General features: G+C 42.4%; 2 protein-coding genes across 2 annotated transcripts in view; one reads left to right on the forward strand and one right to left on the reverse strand.

Annotated features, from left to right (window-relative positions):
* lipf (lipase, gastric) overlaps window positions 1-20,393 on the forward strand; it is a 944,109-nt gene that overhangs the window by 694,130 nt on the left and 229,586 nt on the right. The window lies entirely within an intron of this gene.
* LOC115377535 (uncharacterized) overlaps window positions 2,143-20,393 on the reverse strand; it is an 85,273-nt gene continuing 67,022 nt past the window's right edge. Inside the window, exons 2-12 of the mRNA XM_030077346.1 lie at window positions 12,905-13,008; window positions 12,547-12,819; window positions 12,294-12,387; window positions 12,122-12,173; window positions 11,777-11,984; window positions 11,511-11,645; window positions 11,015-11,077; window positions 10,820-10,888; window positions 9,207-10,050; window positions 9,004-9,016; window positions 2,143-7,462 (exon numbers count right to left, since the gene is read on the reverse strand). Of these exons, the coding sequence (XP_029933206.1) occupies window positions 2,143-7,462; window positions 9,004-9,016; window positions 9,207-10,050; window positions 10,820-10,888; window positions 11,015-11,077; window positions 11,511-11,645; window positions 11,777-11,984; window positions 12,122-12,173; window positions 12,294-12,387; window positions 12,547-12,819; window positions 12,905-13,008 (7,175 nt within the window). The remainder of the gene's footprint in view (window positions 7,463-9,003; window positions 9,017-9,206; window positions 10,051-10,819; window positions 10,889-11,014; window positions 11,078-11,510; window positions 11,646-11,776; window positions 11,985-12,121; window positions 12,174-12,293; window positions 12,388-12,546; window positions 12,820-12,904; window positions 13,009-20,393) is intronic.

Genomic DNA, 20,393 nt, shown 5'->3' on the forward strand with positions numbered 1-20,393 from the left:
GATAACATCAATGCTGGATAATTTACTCATGTTTCCATGTCATCTCTTTACCCATGTGAATAATATACTGTTTTAATCAATTACAATTCATACATATAACCTTTTATGTAGTTATATAATATTGCATTACACAGTAAAGCAGGAGTAGTATTACTACAGACAATACACTGAAAGGACCTTCATTCATAACAGTATATGACAGACAACATTTTGTACTTAAGAATATAAAATTTATTTTTCAATTCAATTTTATTTACATGTAAATGTTTTGATGATTGCATTTTACTTTTAGTCACTGACATTTTTTCTCAGTACAGTTTAGTTATTTATTCTGTCAAGACAAACATTTAGAAAAATCATGGCTGTACTTCATGTATTGTTCATGTAAGAAAAATAAAATAGCATAGGCCTGGATTCCAATTCAATTTTATTTATTTGTATAGCCCAGAATCACAAATACAAATTTGTCCCAAAGGGCTTTACAGAACAATACAACATCCTCTGTCCTTAGACCCTCACATCGGATGAGGAACAACTCCCTAAAAAACCCCTTTAACAGGGAGAAAAATAGGAAGAAACCTCAGGGGAGCAACAGAGGAGGGATCCCTCCCCAGGACGGACAGACATGCAATAGATGTTGTAAACACAGATAACAAACTACAATTAAGATAGGATTACTTTTTTAACTATTACCTCATACATCTCATGTCCCAGACCTACAATACTGAGACTAAAGTTCATCTGAACCACTTTGACAGGACATAGGTACAATGCATGTGTTGTCTCTGTCCCACGATGCCACTTGCTACAAGGCGACATCATCATCACTTGGGAGGTAGGGAAGTTTGGGACGCTGCACCACAGTAGCATCTTCAACCAGGAAGTTCCCCTTCGAGTAAAAAAAAGACATTTTGAGGCAAACATCACTGACCAACCACATTTCATAGTACACTAACTAAAGTAACTACAATTTGTTGACAGGGCCACCCAACTGTAAAGTTGGTGAGGCATAGGGAGACAGAAAAGTTAAGAATGGGGGACACAAATGGGAGCAGAAAACCTGGAAAATAGACGACTGGTAATGGATTTACTTTTTATATAAATAACTGTCCTGTTGTGGCAGCTCAGGCGTACAGAATGGGGAGTCTGTGCCTTGTTGTGCCACAACAGATTTGCTCTGAGTTCATGCACACCAGAGGGAACACTTCAGTATTGAAAGTGAACCTCTTGTGTACAGACAGTACACATGAAGGTGACATGGACTCAAACATGCAGAACTATATACATTTCAACTTTAAACAGATATACATTTAAACTTTAAACAGACATACATTTAAAATTTTAACAGATATACATGAAGAGCTCATTTGCAAAAACAGATCCCCATTTGAGTTTATTAAACCTTTTTAAACTTTTTTGAATTGTATTAAAATTTACTTTATATTTATTTCTATTATTTATATGTTTACTTAGCCTGGCATAATGTTTATTATCCTAAATCATGCTTTGTGTGTGTGTGTGTGTGTGTGTGTGTGTGTGTGTGTATATGTGTGTGTACTCCAAGCAGTATCAGTGAAACGGTGTATCCATTTTAAGAATGGCTTTTATCTGTTTTTGCAAATGAACTCTTCACATTTACACTTTAAACAGAGACCAACAGCTAACGCGTGGCAAACAGAGACTAACACATCCATAATTAATAACACTTGTGATACACATGACTACATGATATACGTCCCTACACATGATTCTCCACAACTAAACCTTCCCTAATTCCTCCTGGAACACATGATTGGCTTAATCTAGGATCTAACCATGATCATCTATTCCACATAATAAATACATAATCTAAAATCAATAATAAATACACAATATAAATACTATAAATAATGACAATAAATAACAATCTATACAATTACAGTGGGACAGGCTCTAAAAAGACAACATTCATAGTGGTAGCCAATGTACACACCATGAACACCACAACACACTACAAGTCAGTTTCCTCTTAACCAACACAAACGCGACAACACTAACATTTGCACCGGGACACTGCAATATAGCTCCGTTTGACTCATCAAACAAAGAATTTACACCGGTCGTGTGAATTCATTGTTTGCCTCCTTTGCCAAACAAAACAACCTAACCCTCATCAAAATCCGCGTCTGACTCGAAGAGGCCCTCTACCTCCTCCAAGTCAACACCTAACCCCTGATCATCGTAAACACTAAAGCTACACAAAACACCTTCATGATCACTAAAATACGTAGGCATCACTGCACAGTTCACATTATACTGTGTTGTTTTAACATAAACGTGATCAATTAGTGTCCCCTTCTCTGTAGTCTCTTGTGTTACATGTTGACTAAAACCTTTTTCACCCATGAATTTGCAAATTGATGATGTTTTTAAAATGTTCTCATTGAAATCCCCCATTATTACAATTGTGTTACTGATTGGATTTAACCAATCAAGTAACTTCCCCAGATTTTGTTTGAATAAAGAAATTGGATAACACGGTGGACGATAAATTACTGCCAACAATATGTTGAATTTGTTGCACAGGCACACCAAACACTCCAGATTCAAATCGGGCACCTGCAGAATATCACAGTCCAAATTGTCTACGCTATACAAACCAACTCCACCGTGTTCTAGATTCTTTAGCTCTAACAATTTGGGGTTACTGCTGCTGTAACACAAGCCACGAGGACGATTGTGGAAAGTGTAACCTTCAATTTGGACACTGTCTAATGAGGACTGTGCAGTGAGCCACGTTTCTGTCACAGCAATACAGGTAAGCTGTAAATGCTGCGTGCAAGACACCAAATCTAACAAGTGGCGACTTAAATTTTGAACGTTCATTAAATACACAGAGAAACTGTGTGCATTTAATGAAGGCTCTGGCTGCTCAATCAAAAATGGAGGCATGCTATCCAAGGCCTCCTTTATGGCGTCCTTGCAATAAATTGCCCTCTCTGTAAAATCCTCGATGATCAGTCCAGACAAGGCCCTAACGCGACTAAGCGCTACATATGCCTGCCCCGGTGCAAACACCCTCTTCAAAGACACTACCGCCTCGTCCACAGTGAGTCCTTGCACTTTGTGAACAGTGCAAGCCCACGCTAACCTCAGAGGAAACTGACGACGCAAACCGCCACGCTTGGTGGCTCTATCCTCCTCTGGATCAATGGCAGTAGACTGCAGGCATTCTACTGCTGCATGTGCACGGTTTTTCCTCCTATCTGAACCAATTTTCTCATCATCAAATCTAACATACACGGTGAGAGGAAACGTGGAATCCTCTCCAAAAACTACCTGAGTAACCGTGCCACATGCTCCATTGACCAGGCCGTCCGCAACATCCACGTTCTTGCACAACATCACTCGCGCGTTCCTCGCTATACACAAAGTCTCCGGTAGAGACGTGTCCGCCGCAACGCCGTGATGCCCGGGCATCCGTTCCAAATTCCCTGTTGTCCTGTTAGTCACAAAATCCTGCGCCTCAATGGTGACATAATCAGGACAACAGTCAAACAGATAATTTAGGTTGTGCTCACTTACTTGCCTATTCGTCGCAAAGATATGCAAGGCTGAGCTCACCTCGCCGGTCTCGCGCATCTTCAACATTTCAACGTCGCTATCTAACATTGGGGTGGCCCTGGAACGCACTCTTAACCTATTAAGCATCTCTGCAAAAACACTATCCTTCTGTCTAACTATCTTTTTCAGCTCCACGATGCTGAAATTACACCACAGGTCCACACCAACAGGACTACTATACAGAGGCTTCCCTTTAACAGGAGGCAACTGATAGAAGTCCCCGACAGCTATCACGCTAACATTACCAAACGGGGAAAAGTCGCCTGTCTGTTTTATCTGCCTTAACCTACCGTGGACATAAGCCAACAGGTTGTGATTAACCATACTGATTTCGTCTATGATTAAAATTTGGAGGTGACTTAATTTTGCCCGCAAAGAGTTTAGTTTATCTTCACCCAGAGGGGTGTAAGGTAAACTAGCCTGTTTGCCAATACTCAATGTGTGATGAATTGTTGCTGCATTCAAATTGTATGCAGCTATTCCTGTTGGAGCAGTTAACAAAATACAGATATCGTCTGGTTGATCACAAAGCGTTGACAGCAGCCGCGCTGCTTCATACTGAATAGCCCTAATTAAATGACTCTTCCCCGTCCCTGCACCACCTGTCACAAACACACGCAGAGGCTCTGGGTTTTTACCCATCACCTTCTGCAGACACCAGTGTCTCACCCTATAAAAAACAGCAAGCTGTGTCTCATTCAGAGACCTAACAAGCGCCAAACCCTCAGTTCTAGATAAAATGGACCTGTTTCTCTCTAACCGCGCTACCTGTCTGCCACCAACAATCAAATCTGGCACATTCACTAACGACTCAACTAACTGTTCCTCAGCTAACTCACCTTCCCGCTGCTGCCTCATCTCCTCTAAACCCTCAAGGCGTTCCGCTTCCTGTTCAGGACAAAGCTCACCCCAAACATCCTCATCTACACCGTTGTTTTGCGCAGCTATCTCCTGGGCTAACTCAAGGTGAGGACAATTAACCTCAAACCTTGCCCTATTCGCGTCAACAACATCGCAAACCGAATGTACAGAGCCGTCGCTAAACATCACCTCACCATCGTTATAAAACTGCTCAAACAGCTCAAAGCCATCAGGTTTGAGGTCTGAGTCAGTTCTATAAGGAAGAAACAACTGCAACAGGCTCTGAAAATGTGCCTCCTCCTCTCTATCCAAATTAAAACGCATGTATCGCACCACTGCAAACTGAGTGCGTGTTCTCCTAAGAATGAATCCTAAGTCATTCTTCAGTTCAATTCTGTCTTTAGACATCTCATTTTTGCTGAGAACACGATACTCAGATGCAAAGGTAGCCATACACATGTTATCAAACACTACGCTGTCAGGCCTATTCCTATACCTATCTACTATACTAATCATAAACATATCCTCCTCCCGTAGATCACGGGAGGCCGCCATCTGCCTCAACACACTGAGGGGCAAACTCATCCTAACTATTCTACTGCCTGTCGGCACAAACACAACCTTTCTGGAACACTCCCTAAGGTGCATGTTCGTTAGCCTATACACCGCCTCCTGCGCACAAACATCCCTATTGTGTAAATATACACTGCCCAGCTTCCGCAGGGCTTCTTTGGCAGAGAGATTCCCTTGTTTTTTTGCTTCTTTTTGGGCATTAGTCAATAGGAGGCCAATTTCTCTCTCTGCTTTCGTAATATACGATATTATGTATATCACTACTGCGTAGGCGTCGGTGACAAAGCTAATGTCCATGTTTGCGTTCCAGCACTTCAACAACTGCTTACTATACTGATTTACCCAAACCTCGTTCACCCCTCTCCTATAGACAACCTTATGTTTCTTTTCTAAAAGCCTATAAGCCCGCTCAAAAATCTCCTGATTAATGCGCAAACTACAAAACAAATCCTCTACACTAGCAGGAGGCACATCGCGTTCCACAGCTTTTTTAACATCTTCAAGAATTTTATGAGCAAACTCTTTTGGCATCCTATCCCTATCCTCAAAACATTTACAGGCTGGCTTGTTTTCTGAATTAGATTCAGCCTCACCTGTCTTCTTGTTCTTATTACACTTGCACTCCCGCATTCTACAAATGAATGTGCGCGCAGAAACAGGTTTTGGAAAATTGAAACGACATGTCGTTTTGTGTTTTCTGCATGACTTTGAATGTCGTTTGGAATGTGTTTGAACAGATGACACCGTGTCCAATAGTGTGTCATCATCTGAGGGTAGCTCACACGTAACGTAACGGTCAATAAATTCTATAACTTCCTCGTCTGTGTTTTTATCAATTTGGGGAGCACCCTCGATCCAAAACAAACAATGTACATGTGGTGAGCCTCTCTGTTGAAATTCTACCCTATAAAAGTAATCAACGATCTTGCCGATTGGTTGACAGGGAGACATGAGAACCTCTTTCAGAAAACAATGCCACCTGTAGTCAAACATCCGCGCCGCGGTCACAGGATTACGTCGCAACAACGCGCACCTATCTGCCCACTCCAAATCCTCTACCGTCTGCGATCTGCCTTCCTGTTTCAGGATGCTGGTCAGAAGATTCTGCCAGCGCATATCCGCAGACGAAAACGAGCAAAACCACGTCGGAATACCTAACTGACGCACACAAGCCATCACGTCCTTCTGGACAGACTGCCAGAAGGCCGGAGTTCCTCTGATGGGTTTAAGAAACCTAAACCCATCATCACACGCCAACAACTGCTTCAAGGCGTCCGCATCTGCCAACATTTCCTCGCTAACCCGTTGAGGCCTCTGACCTCCTTTATCTTTACGCAACGCAACAGAAACACTGGACACAACCTTGTCCAACTCCGACACATACTGCGCAAAAAATATATATTCTACATTACGCGCAAAACGACCGTCGGCATGCATAATCCTATTATTAAGATAACGCGCCAACGTCAAGTCGCGCCACCGACCGTCGTGAAACGTCTTACCACCCGTGGGAAACAACACCGGGAAACACTTTGCCTCATTCGTGTGGTCAGAAAGCATTCTAACTGGACTATTTCCTTCTGCAGGCGCAATATTCAAAATATCCTTAAAATACTGATCTAAAGCTTCCTGACCAATATCAACAGGCATAAGACAAGTGTCCTGAAACATGCAGTGCTGTTGTCTGTCATGTAACAGTTCATCCTGTCCTATGTCTGCTGATTCCGCTAGCTCACACATTTCACTCTGAACCGTAACCTGACCTAACCTAACCTCAGCCTCATCCTCACTGCCTGACTCGGCCTCTTCCTTCTCCCTATCTTCCTCCCTAACAAACTCATTTACCCAGTGCTCATTAAATTCAATATCTCTATAATAAACATTCGTCCTCTTCAAATACTCTAGCGCCTGTCTTACACGCAACGTATCCACAAACTGGTACTCGTAATGCCCTTTATATGTGAGTTTCCGCTTCAGCTTAACCTGAAGCAGAGACCCTTCCATACTCGAACGTGGCAACACATTCACAGTCTGAACAATGTTGGCTGGAACACATGTCACTGGTCCATGTACTCCATTCTGCCCGCCTTTAGGCAGTGCCAACATTTTCATGAATGGAATGTGTAACGCAATAAGATGCTGTTCTAAACTATTCAAAGATCCCAGTTCAGCAGGAATGGGATCAAGCTCCAAGTTATTAACCCAGCATTCAGCTGGCATCTCACCTGAACTAAGCTTACGATCACACGTGTAACAAATCCACAAGTGACCACGCGCTGAATCCAACAAACACGGCGCAACACACTCACCACTACACCTATGCAAATATTGCTGGCCTATACACCTACCTGCCACAGCCGCTGTCGCTGAACTTTGCCTATAAGATTCCCTATCACAACTAACCACCTGATATCTAAAAAACAATCTATGACACACACAGCACACAAAATCAGGTCCATCTCTGACCTTTTCTAAAAACTGCTCTCTAACAAAACCAAAATCTTTATACTTCTCTACTTTCTGCTTTCTGCTTGACATCACCTTGGAAATAACTTTCTGCTTATACTCTAAACTATCATGATACTTTGTCTTAATGCTTTCTATAAGTCTCTCCCTATGCTCACTGCTGTCCCTATATTTGCCTACACTCTTGGCCTTGACTCTCTCCCTATGCTCAATGCTGTCCCTATACTTAACAAAACTCTTGGCCTTAAGTCTCTCCCTATGCTCTATGCTATCCCTATATTTGCCTACACTCTTGGCCTTGACTCTCTCCCTATGCTCTATGCTGTCCCTATACTTAACAAAACTCTTGGCCTTAAGTCTCTCTCTATGCTCAATGCTATCCCTATATTTGCCTACACTCTTGGCCTTGACTCTCTCCCTATGCTCAATGCTTTCTTTGTATTTACTGACGCTAAACTCTTTAACCCTCTCTCTGTGGGCAAAATTCTTACTATATTTCCCTACACTCCACAATTTAGCCTTCTCACGGAATAACACATTTTCTTGATATATCTTTGTAATCCTAAACTGACGTTTCTCCTTAAGCGACATATTTAATTTCTCCTGCTTCCTCTGTTTCTGCCTCAGATACTTTGACTTAACTGTCTTTCTACCTGACGCTAACTCCCTAGCACCTTCCATAACCATGCCACTGTCCTCTACACCTACAACAGAACCAACTACATCACTACACCTAACCGCTGTGTTGTCACTATCTACAACATCCATCATTCTAGACCTAATGCTATAACCTACCACTTCCCTAAGTTTACAGTAACTGTAACAACCATGCAGTCCAGGCTTACATACACAAACAACATTCTCAAAATGCCGTCCCATGACATTGTCTATGTAAATACACTCCGCTGACAAATGCTTACTACTACAGCTATACTTTATCCAACGTCCGTCATGAAACGTAAACACACTAACGCCTAACCAATCGGCCGTCGCCTGAATTTCCACCTCTGTGGCCCAACTGCCGACACGTCTCATCCTGGACTGCTGAATATACTCTAACACAGAGGAGTACCCAGTCCTCAAAAGACTTTGATATCTATCTGTGTTCCTTTCTAACTCTTTACATACAGCTAACCTAATCCTACGATGGTGCTTCTGAGAACCACTCACAGCCTGAGAGATGGCTCTGAAGAAGCAGTTCCCATCGGCCACAATCCTCTCTTTGCTACAAGGAACACCTAACAACCCCTCCTCTGTGGCTACCGGACTAACAACCTTCACGCAATCGACGTTCAACTTTGTGCATAAAGCACGACAAACATCTACGCCGAGGGGATGGAAGACCAGCTCTTCGCTTCTCACCTCACTAACAAATTCGACGTCCAAATTAACCTCTCGGACATCGAAACTCTTGGATTTCTTCGACATACAAGTGCCGGAAGAAATAACACGCTTTCTGCCATTGGCCACTGTTGGTTCTGCCGCTGAACCGCTGCTCACCTCGCTGGAGAAACTAAAAACAGAAATGCCAGACAGTGCCGGACTTGCGGCAATGCTGACACCACACTCAGGCACACAAACGCCTGCAGACACCTCACTTTTTCTCCCAGCCTCAGTGAGCACACTAGACTCTGGTGCTGGAGCAGCGCTCATCCCAGTGATGAGACTCTCCACAGACACACCAGAACGCGCTGGACTTGCACCCGTGCTGACCGTCACACCACACAGCTCAAAGAGCTTCTCCCTCGAACGGAGACTGTCAGCCAAACGACAGATGTAGTGGTGCAGGTCGTCAAGACAGGCAAAATGCAGAACCACGCTTGTACCGTTGTGGTGTAACAAGCCAGTGCTACTGCGTGAGTGACTGTCGACCACAGCGAACCGTCCACCCTCACGCACGATGGCAGTGGTGTTTCCGCACATTGTCAAAAGACATGTGGTGTATTGACTGAAGATTCTCTCCAGTCCATTACGCAAGCTGATGAATACACCGAAGTCGATGTATTCACCTTCGGTCACGCCTACTTCGCCTAACACCGTGTCACCAAAACCGAACCTAAACAACTGTCCATCTAATTCCAACTGCTGTGGCAAATCTGGCACAGACAGCAGATTAGACACATGGCTGAAGATGTTGAGGTCACGCAAACTCGTGTACAACTCATCACCTTCAACCAACGCGCGATCCAGATCCAGCCTGTCCCACGAGAACGCGCTCCTCACCGTGTGTTTGGCTAAGCTGACCAAAGCTATAGCCATACACTGCACTCCACCATACACAAATCGGGCATTTCCCTGATGAAACGACCCGCGCACAACTTTAGCTAGCCTAATCCTGCTGCTATCTATGTTAGACCCTGTTGCCACAGCATTAGCGCTAGACTCTGACTGAACATCACTAACACAAATAGAAGGAACAAAAACAGCCTTAGCTTTGAAGATCTTCTGTCGCTCCTCTGGGACAGCAGGGCCCGCTGCGGCGACCTCCTCCCGACCGACGACCACCCCCGGCACCTCGCTGGCCGACTCCTGGGCTGTCGCCTCCACCTGATAAAAAAAAAAAAAAAAAAAAAAAAAAAACACAGCAGTGAGATTTTGGCAATGAAATGTCGTTGCTTGCCTTCCGGATTACAGCAGAGATGGAATTGTGGGACCGTTTAAAAATTAAATATAGTCTATATAACTAGTGCGATATGGTCTATATAACTAGTGCTAAAAAACAAGAGCTAAATAATAATGAGTGCAATTGAGAGTAACTAGATGAAACAGAATGTAAACAACAGACTAAATAGTGTAAACAACTGAATACACAGTGTAAATAATACTGAGTGCAACTGAGAATAACTTGATAAAACAGAATGTACACAACAGACAAATATGAAAACAGGAGAACCATTTTCCTGCTACCTCTCAATGCTAACTCACATATTATATTTAAACAAAGACAAACCTGCTGCACCGCTGGTCTGGGCGCGGAGGCGGACACGGTCACACGGGCTGGTGAAGGTCTCGCCGGCACCTAAAAAAGATGGGGAAGAAAAAAAGCTTCATTTACATAATGCACTCATTCACTCGGGTTCTGCACGTTATAAAAAGTACTTTGCAGCACCTCCGGGACGGCTGGGCACGCCGTGGCGACCTCCTCCCGGACGACGACCACCCCTGGCACCACGCTGGACGACTCCACCTGACACAAGACAAAAAAAAAAAAAAAAAAAAAAGAAATCAAACAAGGTCTCACTAAATCACAGGAGAACCATTTCCCTGCAACCTCTCAAAACGATAACTCGCATATTATATTTAAACAAAGACAAACCTGCTGCACCGCTGGTCTGGGCCCGGAGGCAGGCACGGTGACACGGGCAGGTGAAGGTGTTGCCAGCACCTAAAAAAGATGGGGGAAGACAAAAGACTCATTTCAATAATGCACTCATTCATTCGGGTTCTGCACGTGTTATCAAAATACGACAAAAACAATCCACATAGCTCACATACTAAATATGATACCAACCTGCCGCTTTCCTCCTCTACGCCTTGTGGCAACACCTTTCGGCGAACGCCTCACACGGGAAGTCTAAAAGAAGGAAAACAAACCTTGTTAAATGCAGTCTTAAATTCAATTTTGTCCAGGACATACACACGTACAATAGACTTTGCAAGCAAAGAAAAAAAAAAAAACACAACAAAAGATCTATATGTATAATATAAAGGAAAAAATGTAAAAACAGTTGGTGGATGAGGAATGCGGATGCCGAGGGGAGCCACATGCACTGGAGCAGCCTGGGACCTGAGCCACACAACCACCAGCACCATGATGACCTGGCTCAAAAAGACACAGCACGCACTCGGAAAAACTCACAACCATTCACACACACACTCACACAGAGACAAGGGGAAACATCAGAGGCAAACCCATTTAACATTTTATAACTTAACAGAAACACCTTAAAGTCAAAACTAATATAGAATACTTCTTAATATATAAATGTAATTATCAGGCAGTTTACCTGGCCAGCTGGCAGAAGTGAAGTGACGTCGCTGTCCGAGGATGGCGAAACCCTCTCCATGGCCTCCAGGATGTCGCCGCTGAACCAGACGGGGTTGGACGGGAGGACAGACTCTTGCACCGGAGATGCTCGAATCTTAAAAACCACAACAAAAAACAATTATCACCATTAAAAAAAACACACACACACACACACACACAAAATAAAGGCATAAAACCAGAAAAGATGTACAAATGTACAGCCAGAAAATGACTCAAACACATTACCTTGCCCTCCTGTCCGACGACGGTCCACTCCAGTGGGTCACGGTGGCGGGGCGCGGGGCTGTGTCCTGTCACAACCAGCACGGGGGAGACCCTGGCACGAGGCGATGTCCGGGGGGGCACCGAGGGAGGAGGAGGAGGAGGAGGAGTCAGCTGGCGGACCGCGGCGTCCCACAGGGCCTGGACGAGGATCGGCGTTCCGTCACTGTCGCTGAGGTGCACCTGGAAAACAGTGAAACACAGAACACATTGCGCTCAGCTTGTGTATCGAAAATGGAAACCTTCAACTCCTCCATGTGTCATGTCACAACAACAAAGTATGCTGTACTTACACCGTCACGGCTCCACAGCTCCAAACGGTCCATCGGGAGGTGCTCTGCCACAGACACGTATGGGAGACCTGCCGCAAAAGTGAGAAACATCATACATTCTGGTAATAAATACACTCATGTAAAACATATGAGGTTAAGTTCACGATACGTCAGTTATAATCAAACTGATGACCAAAACTAAGACGTACCCATGCGTGCTGCGACACGGCGGAACTCCTGGCGGAACAGCTCCTGCAGGCCAGGCTCGATGTTCAAGCGTGGAGGGAAATCCAGCACGAACACCTACACACACAGACACACACACACACACACACACACACAGGAAAAAAAAAATCACATTTAGAATCACATTTAGGTTTCTAAAAAAGCACATGTGAAAACACACGCTTACTGTGACAGCACAGGACAAAACAAATACTGCCAACTGCAAATTAAACACACCTTCGCCCAGCGGTTGCAAACTGTAGCCAGGAGAGCACCGAAGTCCAGCGACGCCTCTCCGATGTTCCTGCTGGCTGTCAGGTTGTTGCTCGGGGCGAGCACACACACCACGTCCGGGGTCCAGGGGAGAGCGGCGTGGGACACCTCCGTCCTCAGCTCTGCTGCATGCGCACCTGGAACAGAGAGAAAAGAAAAACACAGAGGTACCTCCGGCATCGCGACGATCCCATCCACCATGGCCCGCAGGTGGGAGTCTCCCACGACGAACACCATCTGCAACGACAGAGACACGGCTTTAGAACATAGACACCGACTTCTTACGACAAGCACTGTGTTTCTGAAAAAGAAAAACTAATACCTTCTGGTCCGGCTGCAGGGCAGGAGTGACCAACTTGAAGCTCCGCTGGGTCAGCTTCGAAGTCGGCCATCTCCGCACGCGATGGCGGTACCCTGTACCGCGCCCTGTGTGGTTGACAACAAAGTTAAGGATGATGACACAAAATTCGTACTTCTTCACACAACATTCAAAATGCATCAGTTAAACATTAAAAAAAAATAAACAAACTGTTTGATACTTACGAGCAACGAACTCGGGGACAGGCGGCTGGGGGATCCATGGCAGCGGCTGCGCCATCCTCTGCTTCAGAGCCTGGGCCCGCCGGTGGGACTTGGCACGGGGCATCTAGGAATGAAAAACAAACAAACAAAAAAAAAAAAAATAAAATAAAATTTCCTCCAAAGTTCAAAGAAACTTTAAAAATTCAAGTGAATCTGTGCCAATCATACTCACAGACAATGCTTTCCCAGACAAGGTCAGCTTTCAAATACACAAATGTTTCAACTTACCTTGGCAGTGCGTGTGTGTGTGTGTGTGTGTGTGTGTGTTTGTGTGTGTCTGTATGTGTCTGTGTGTTGAAGGAGTGCAAATATGTGTGTTGATTAACAATTAGTTATGTGTGTGTTTTTAAATGGAACAAATGTAATATGTGTTAAGTGGTTCTGGATCAGACGATCACAGATGTAGGTGCAGGTAGCTCGCCGGTCAATCGCAGGTCAGTCGCTCTCAATAGCAGCCAAAGCAAAGACAACACCAGATCTCACAGCCAATCGATATCAATATCTGTAAATTAAACAAAACATGTTTGATTTAAACATTACTTGTCTAGTAGAAAAAAACAACACATTTAATTGAACAGAACGTTACTGAAAGCATCCTGAATACACTTAGCTGTAGGAAATTTTTAGGTTTTAATTTTAAATAAGGTCTTTCTCTCTATAAAATGCTTAAGACACAAACCAGCATCCACATTGTGTTCAAGTAATCGAAAAAAAATGGCCAACAACACGACTGTGCTGCTCAAAACAGAGACACATCTTAAGAAAACCTTTTCCTCTCAAAATCATAATAAACCAGCAAACTGGCATCCTAATTACATTATTTGCTTCCTCATTACACAGAAAGTGGCTGACAAAATCTCACAGCTTAGCCATACTGGTGGACACAGACGCACCCAACTAAATACATCACAAACTACAGTTCCTGCATACAGCAAAAGACACACACGCCCGCATGAAAAGAAAAAAAAAAATTTACAATTATCAATATTGAATCAAATAATTTCCTTGTCTCACAAGGAAGACCTTCTCTTACAATCATATTGGACCAACCACTAACACAGCTTTGCCTATGACACAACTATTTGCTCTTTGAATGCATACAAAAGCCACACACACTTAACTGAACTACATATATCAAAACACTTCCATGCAAATAAAACCTGATATAAACCTACACAAAAAAAACACATGCAACTATTCATCATCAAAACAAATAACTTTCCTTTTTCACACAGCAAAAAAGTCTTCCTCTCAAAATGTTATTACACCACACACTAGCCCAACTATGACACTCTACACCTGCTCTTTGAATGCACACAAGCCACACACACTCAGCTCAACAACATATATCACAAACTCAGTTCCATGCAAATAAAACCTTATATCAAACTACAAAAAAAGAAACACACACACACACACACACACACACACACACACACACACACACACACACACACAAGCAAAGCTATGACTGGTGTACATGCAAAGAGTAGATATAGCTCTGTCACAAAGCCACACACACTCAGCTCAAGTACATATTACAAACTCAGCTCTATGCAAATAAAACCTTTTATAAAACTACAAAAAAGCACACACACATGCAAAAACTCATCATCGAGTTCAATAATTTTCCCTTTTCACACAGCAAGAGAAAGTTTTCATCTCACAATCTGGTTGAACTGCACACACCCACACACACACACACACTAGCAAAGCTATGACTGGTGTACATTCAAAGAGCAGATATAGCTCTGTCAAAGCCACATACACTCAGCTCAAGTACATATCACTAACTCAGTTCCATGCAAATAAAACCTGATATCAAAATACACACACACACACAAAAATGCAATTATTCATCATCAAGTCCAATAATTTTCCCTCTTCACACAGCAAGAGAAAGTTTTCCTCTCAAACCAAACACTAGCACAGCTTTGCCTATATCTGCTCTTTGAATGCACACAAAAGCCACACACACTCAGCGACATACATCATAAGCTTAGTTTCATGCAAATAAAATGTGATAGCAAACTACAAAAAACACCCCCCATGCCAGTTTTCATCATCAAGTCCAATAATTTCCCTTTTCACACAGCAAGAGAAAGTTTTCATTTCAAAATCTGGTTGAAACACACACACACACACACACACACACATTAGCAAAGATATGACTGGTGTACATTCAAAGAGCAGATATAGCTCTGTCACAAAGCCACACACACTCAGCTCAAGTACATATCACAAACTCAGTTCCATGCAAATAAAACCTGATTTAAAACTACAAAAAAACAAACAAACAAAAAAAAACATGCATCTATCATCATCAAGTCCAATAATTTTCCTTTTCCACACAACAACAATAAGTTTTCCTCTCAAACCAAACACTAGCACAGCTTTGCCTGTATCTGCTCTTTGAATGCACACAAGCCACACACACATTCAGCTCAACAACATATATCACAAACTCAGCTCCATGCAAATAAAACCTTATAACTACAAAAAAAAAAAAAAAAAAAAAAAAAAAAACACATACACACACACACACACACACATACACACACACACACACACACACACACACACACACACACACACACACACACACGTGAAATAATTTTCCTTTGTCACAGCAAGAAAAAGATTGCCTCTCAAAATCTTATGGAACCACACACTAGCACAACTAGGCCTAAGACACAGCTTTTCTTTATATGGGCACAAAATGGCCGACACAATGTCTCCCAGCTAAGCTACACAGAGCTAGGCCTATGACACAGCTTTTCTTTATATGCACACAAAATGGCCGACACGATGTCTTTCAGCTACACCTGCTCTTTGAATACACACACACACACACACACACACACAGGCCACACACTCTCAGCTCAACAACATATATCACAAACTCAGTTCAATGCAAATAAAACCTTATATCAAACTACAAAAAAAGAACACACACACACAAACACACACCAAGTCAAATAATTTTCATTTGTCACAGCAAGAGAAAGTTTTCATCTCAAAATCTGGTTGAACCACACACACACACACACACACACACACACACGCAAAGCTATGACTGGTGTACATTCAAAGAGCAGATATAGCTCTATCAAAAAGCCACACACACTCAGCTCAAGCACATATCACAAACTCAGTTCCATGCAAATAAAACCTTATATCAAAATACACACACACACACACACAAAAATGCAATTATTCATCATGAAGTCCAATAATTTTCCTTTTCCACACAACAAGTTTTCCTCTCAAACCAAACACTGGCACAGCTTTGCCTGTATCTGCTCTTTGAATGCACACAAGCCACACACACACACACAGCTCAACAACATATATCACAAAATCAGTTCTATGCAAATAAAACCTTGTAACTACAAACACACACACACACACACACACACACACACGTGTGAAATAGTTTTCCTTTGTCACAGCAAGAAAAAGATTGCCTCTCAAAATCTTACGGAACCACACACTAGCACAACTAGGCCTCTGACACAGCTTTTCTGTATATGCACACAAAATGGCCGACACGATGTCTTTCAGCTAAGCTACACAGAGCTAGGCCTATGACACAGCTTTTCTTTATATGGGCACAAAATGGCTGACACAATGTCTCTCAGCTACACCTGCTCTTTGAATACACACACACACACACACACACACACACACACACACACACACACACAGGCCACACACTCTCAGCTCAACAACATATATCACAAACTCAGTTCAATGCAAATAAAACCTTATATCAAACTACAAAAAAAGAACACACACACACAAACACAAACCAAGTCAAATAATTTTCATTTGTCACAGCAAGAGAAAGTTTTCATCTCAAAATCTGGTTGAACCACACACACACACACACACACACACACACACACTAGCAGAGCTATGACTGGTGTACATTCAAAGAGCAGATATAGCTCTGTCACAAAGCCACACACACTCAGCTAAAGCACATATCACAAACTCAGTTCCATGCAAATAAAACCTGATCTAAAACTACAAAAAAGCACACACACCTGCAACAACTCATTATCAAGTCCAATAATTTTCCCTCTTCACACAGCAAGAGAAAGTTTTCCTCTCAAACCAAACACTAGCACAGCTTTGCCTATGACACAGCAACACCTGCTCTTTGAATACACACAAAAGCCACACACACTCAGCAACATACATCATAAGCTTAGTTTCATGCAAATAAAACATGATAGCAAACTACAAAAAACACTCACATAGCAGTTTTCATCAAGTCCAATAATTTTCCCTCTTCACACAGCAAGAGAAAGTTTTCATCTCAAACCAAACACTAGCACAGCTTTGCCTAGATCTGCTCTTTGAATGCACACAAAAGCCACACACACACTCAGCTCAACAACATATCACAAAATCACTTCTATGCAAATAAAACCTTGTAACTACAAACACACACACATACACACACACACACTAGCAGAGCTATGACTGGTGTACATTCAAAGAGCAGATATAGCTCTGTCACACAGCCACACACACTCAGCTCAAGTACATATCACAAACTTAGTTCCATGCAAATAAAACCTGATTTAAAACTACTAAAAAGCACACACACCTGCAACAACTCATTATCAAGTCCAATAATTTTCCTTTAACACACAACAAGAATAGGTTTTCCTCTCAAACCAAACACTAGCACAGCTTTGCATATGACACAGCAACACCTGCTCTTTGAATGCACACAAAAGCCACACACACTCAGCGACATACATCATAAGCTTAGTTTCATGCAAATAAAACATGATAGCAAACTACAGAAAACACACACATAGCAGTTTTCATCATCAAGTACAATAATTTCCCTTTTTCACACAGCAAGAGAAAGTTTTCATCTCAAAATCTGGTTGAACCACACACACACACACGCAAAGCTATGACTGGTGTACATTCAAAGAGCAGATATAGCTCTATCAAAAAGCCACACACACTCAGCTCAAGTACATATCACAAACTCAGTTCCATGCAAATAAAACCTGATATCAAAATACACACACACACACACACACACACACACACACACACACACACACACACACACACACACAAAATGCAATTATTCATCATCAAGTCCAATAATTTTCCTTTTCCACACAACAAGAATAAGTTTTCCTCTCAAACCAAACACTAGCACAGCTTTGCCTGTATCTGCTCTTTGAATGCACACAAGCCACACACACACACAGCTCAACAACATATATCACAAACTCAGCTCCATGCAAATAAAACCTTATAACTACAAAAAAAAACAAAAAAACACACACACACACACACACACACACAAGTGAAATAGTTTTCCTTTGTCACAGCAAGAAAAAGTTTGCCTCTCAAAATCTTATGGAACCACACACTAGCACAACTAGGCCTAAGACACAGCTTTTCTTTATATGCACACGAAATGGCTGACACGATGTCTCTCAGCTAAGCTACACAGAGCTAGGCCTATGACACAGCTTTTCTTTATATGAACACAAAATGGCCGACACAATGTCTCTCAGCTAAGCTACACAAAGCTAGGCCTATGACACAGCTATTCTTTATATGGGCACAAAATGGCTGACATGATGTCCCTCAGCTAAGCTACACAGAGCTAGGCCTATGACACAGCTTTTCTTTATATGGGCACAAAATGGCCGACACAATGTCTCCCAGCTACACCTGCTCTTTGAATACACACACACACACACACACACTCAGCTCAACAACATATATCAGAAACTCAGTTCCATGCAAATAAAACCTTATATTAAACTACAATAAAAGAACACACACACACACACACAAACACACACATGCATCAAGTCAAATAATTTTCATTTGTCACAGCAAGAGAAAGTTTTCATCTCAAAATCTGGTTGAACCACACACACACACACACACACACACACACTAGCAAAGCTATGACTGGTGTACATTCAAAGAGCAGATATAGCTCTGTCACAAAGCCACACACACTCAGCTCAAGCACATATCACAAACTCAGTTCCATGCAAATAAAACCTTATATCAAAATACACACACACACACACACACACACAAAATGCAATTATTCATCATCAAGTCCAATAATTTTCCTTTTCCACACAAGAGTAAGTTTTCCTCTCAAACCAAACACTAGCACAGCTTTGCCTATATCTGCTCATTGAATGCACACAAGCCACACACACTCAGCTCAACAACATATATCACAAACTCAGTTCCATGCAAATAAACCTTGTAACTAAAAAAAAAAAAAAAAAAAAAAAAAAAAATCAAACAAGTGAAATAATTTTCCTTTGTCACAGCAAGAAAAAGTTTGCCTCTCAAAATCTTATGGAACCACACACTAGCACAACTAGGCCTATGACAGAGCTTTTCTTTATATGCACACAAAATGGCCGACACAATGTCTCTCAGCTAAGCTAGCGGGCTAGCAAGGCTAGCGTTCCATTCAAATAAAACCTAATCTACTCGACCAAACACCGTCAAAACACTTTAAAATTCATCTCACGTCGATGGTAATGCCTTTTCTACAACTTAATAAATGTTTCAAGCCAACCACTTGTATCTCAGAAGTTAAGATTATCAAATAAAAGTTAGCTTTACATGTAAAGCTAAAGGCCAGTAGGCCTCAGGCCTAGGTTAGCGCGCTAAGCTAGCGCTAGCTAGCGCTAGCTTAGCGCGCTAATCCAATCGACCAAATACCATCAATAAACTTTAAAATTCATCTCACGTCGATGGTAATGCCTTGTCTATGTCCTAATAAATGTTTCAAGTCAATCACTTGTACCTCAGGAGTTGAGATTATCAAACACAGGTTAGCTTTGCATGTAAAGCTCGACGGCCCCTCCATCAAAACTCACCAAAAGCACAAGCAAACAGCACAATGCAAAGTACATAATCACTCTCTGAAATATAACATTTAAATTACCTGTGTTATCATCAACCATAGCCTCATATCAGCACAGAGTTCAAACAATAGGCTAACGTTAAGCTAACAGAGATGAAAACAGGTCTTACCTCTTAGTCTGTGAGAAGAAGTGGGGGGGAGGGACACAGACGCACGGGGCTTTTATACGCAGCCCCCCTGCGCCCCTCCCGATCTCTTTTTCAAATCAAAACAAGATGGATTACCATAGCACTGGTCATGTAAATACCTACTACATAATGTAATTGTAATTAAAAAAAAA

This window comes from Myripristis murdjan, chromosome 19, assembly GCF_902150065.1.
Source record: "Myripristis murdjan chromosome 19, fMyrMur1.1, whole genome shotgun sequence".
NCBI classification, from domain to species: Eukaryota; Metazoa; Chordata; class Actinopteri; order Holocentriformes; family Holocentridae; genus Myripristis; species Myripristis murdjan.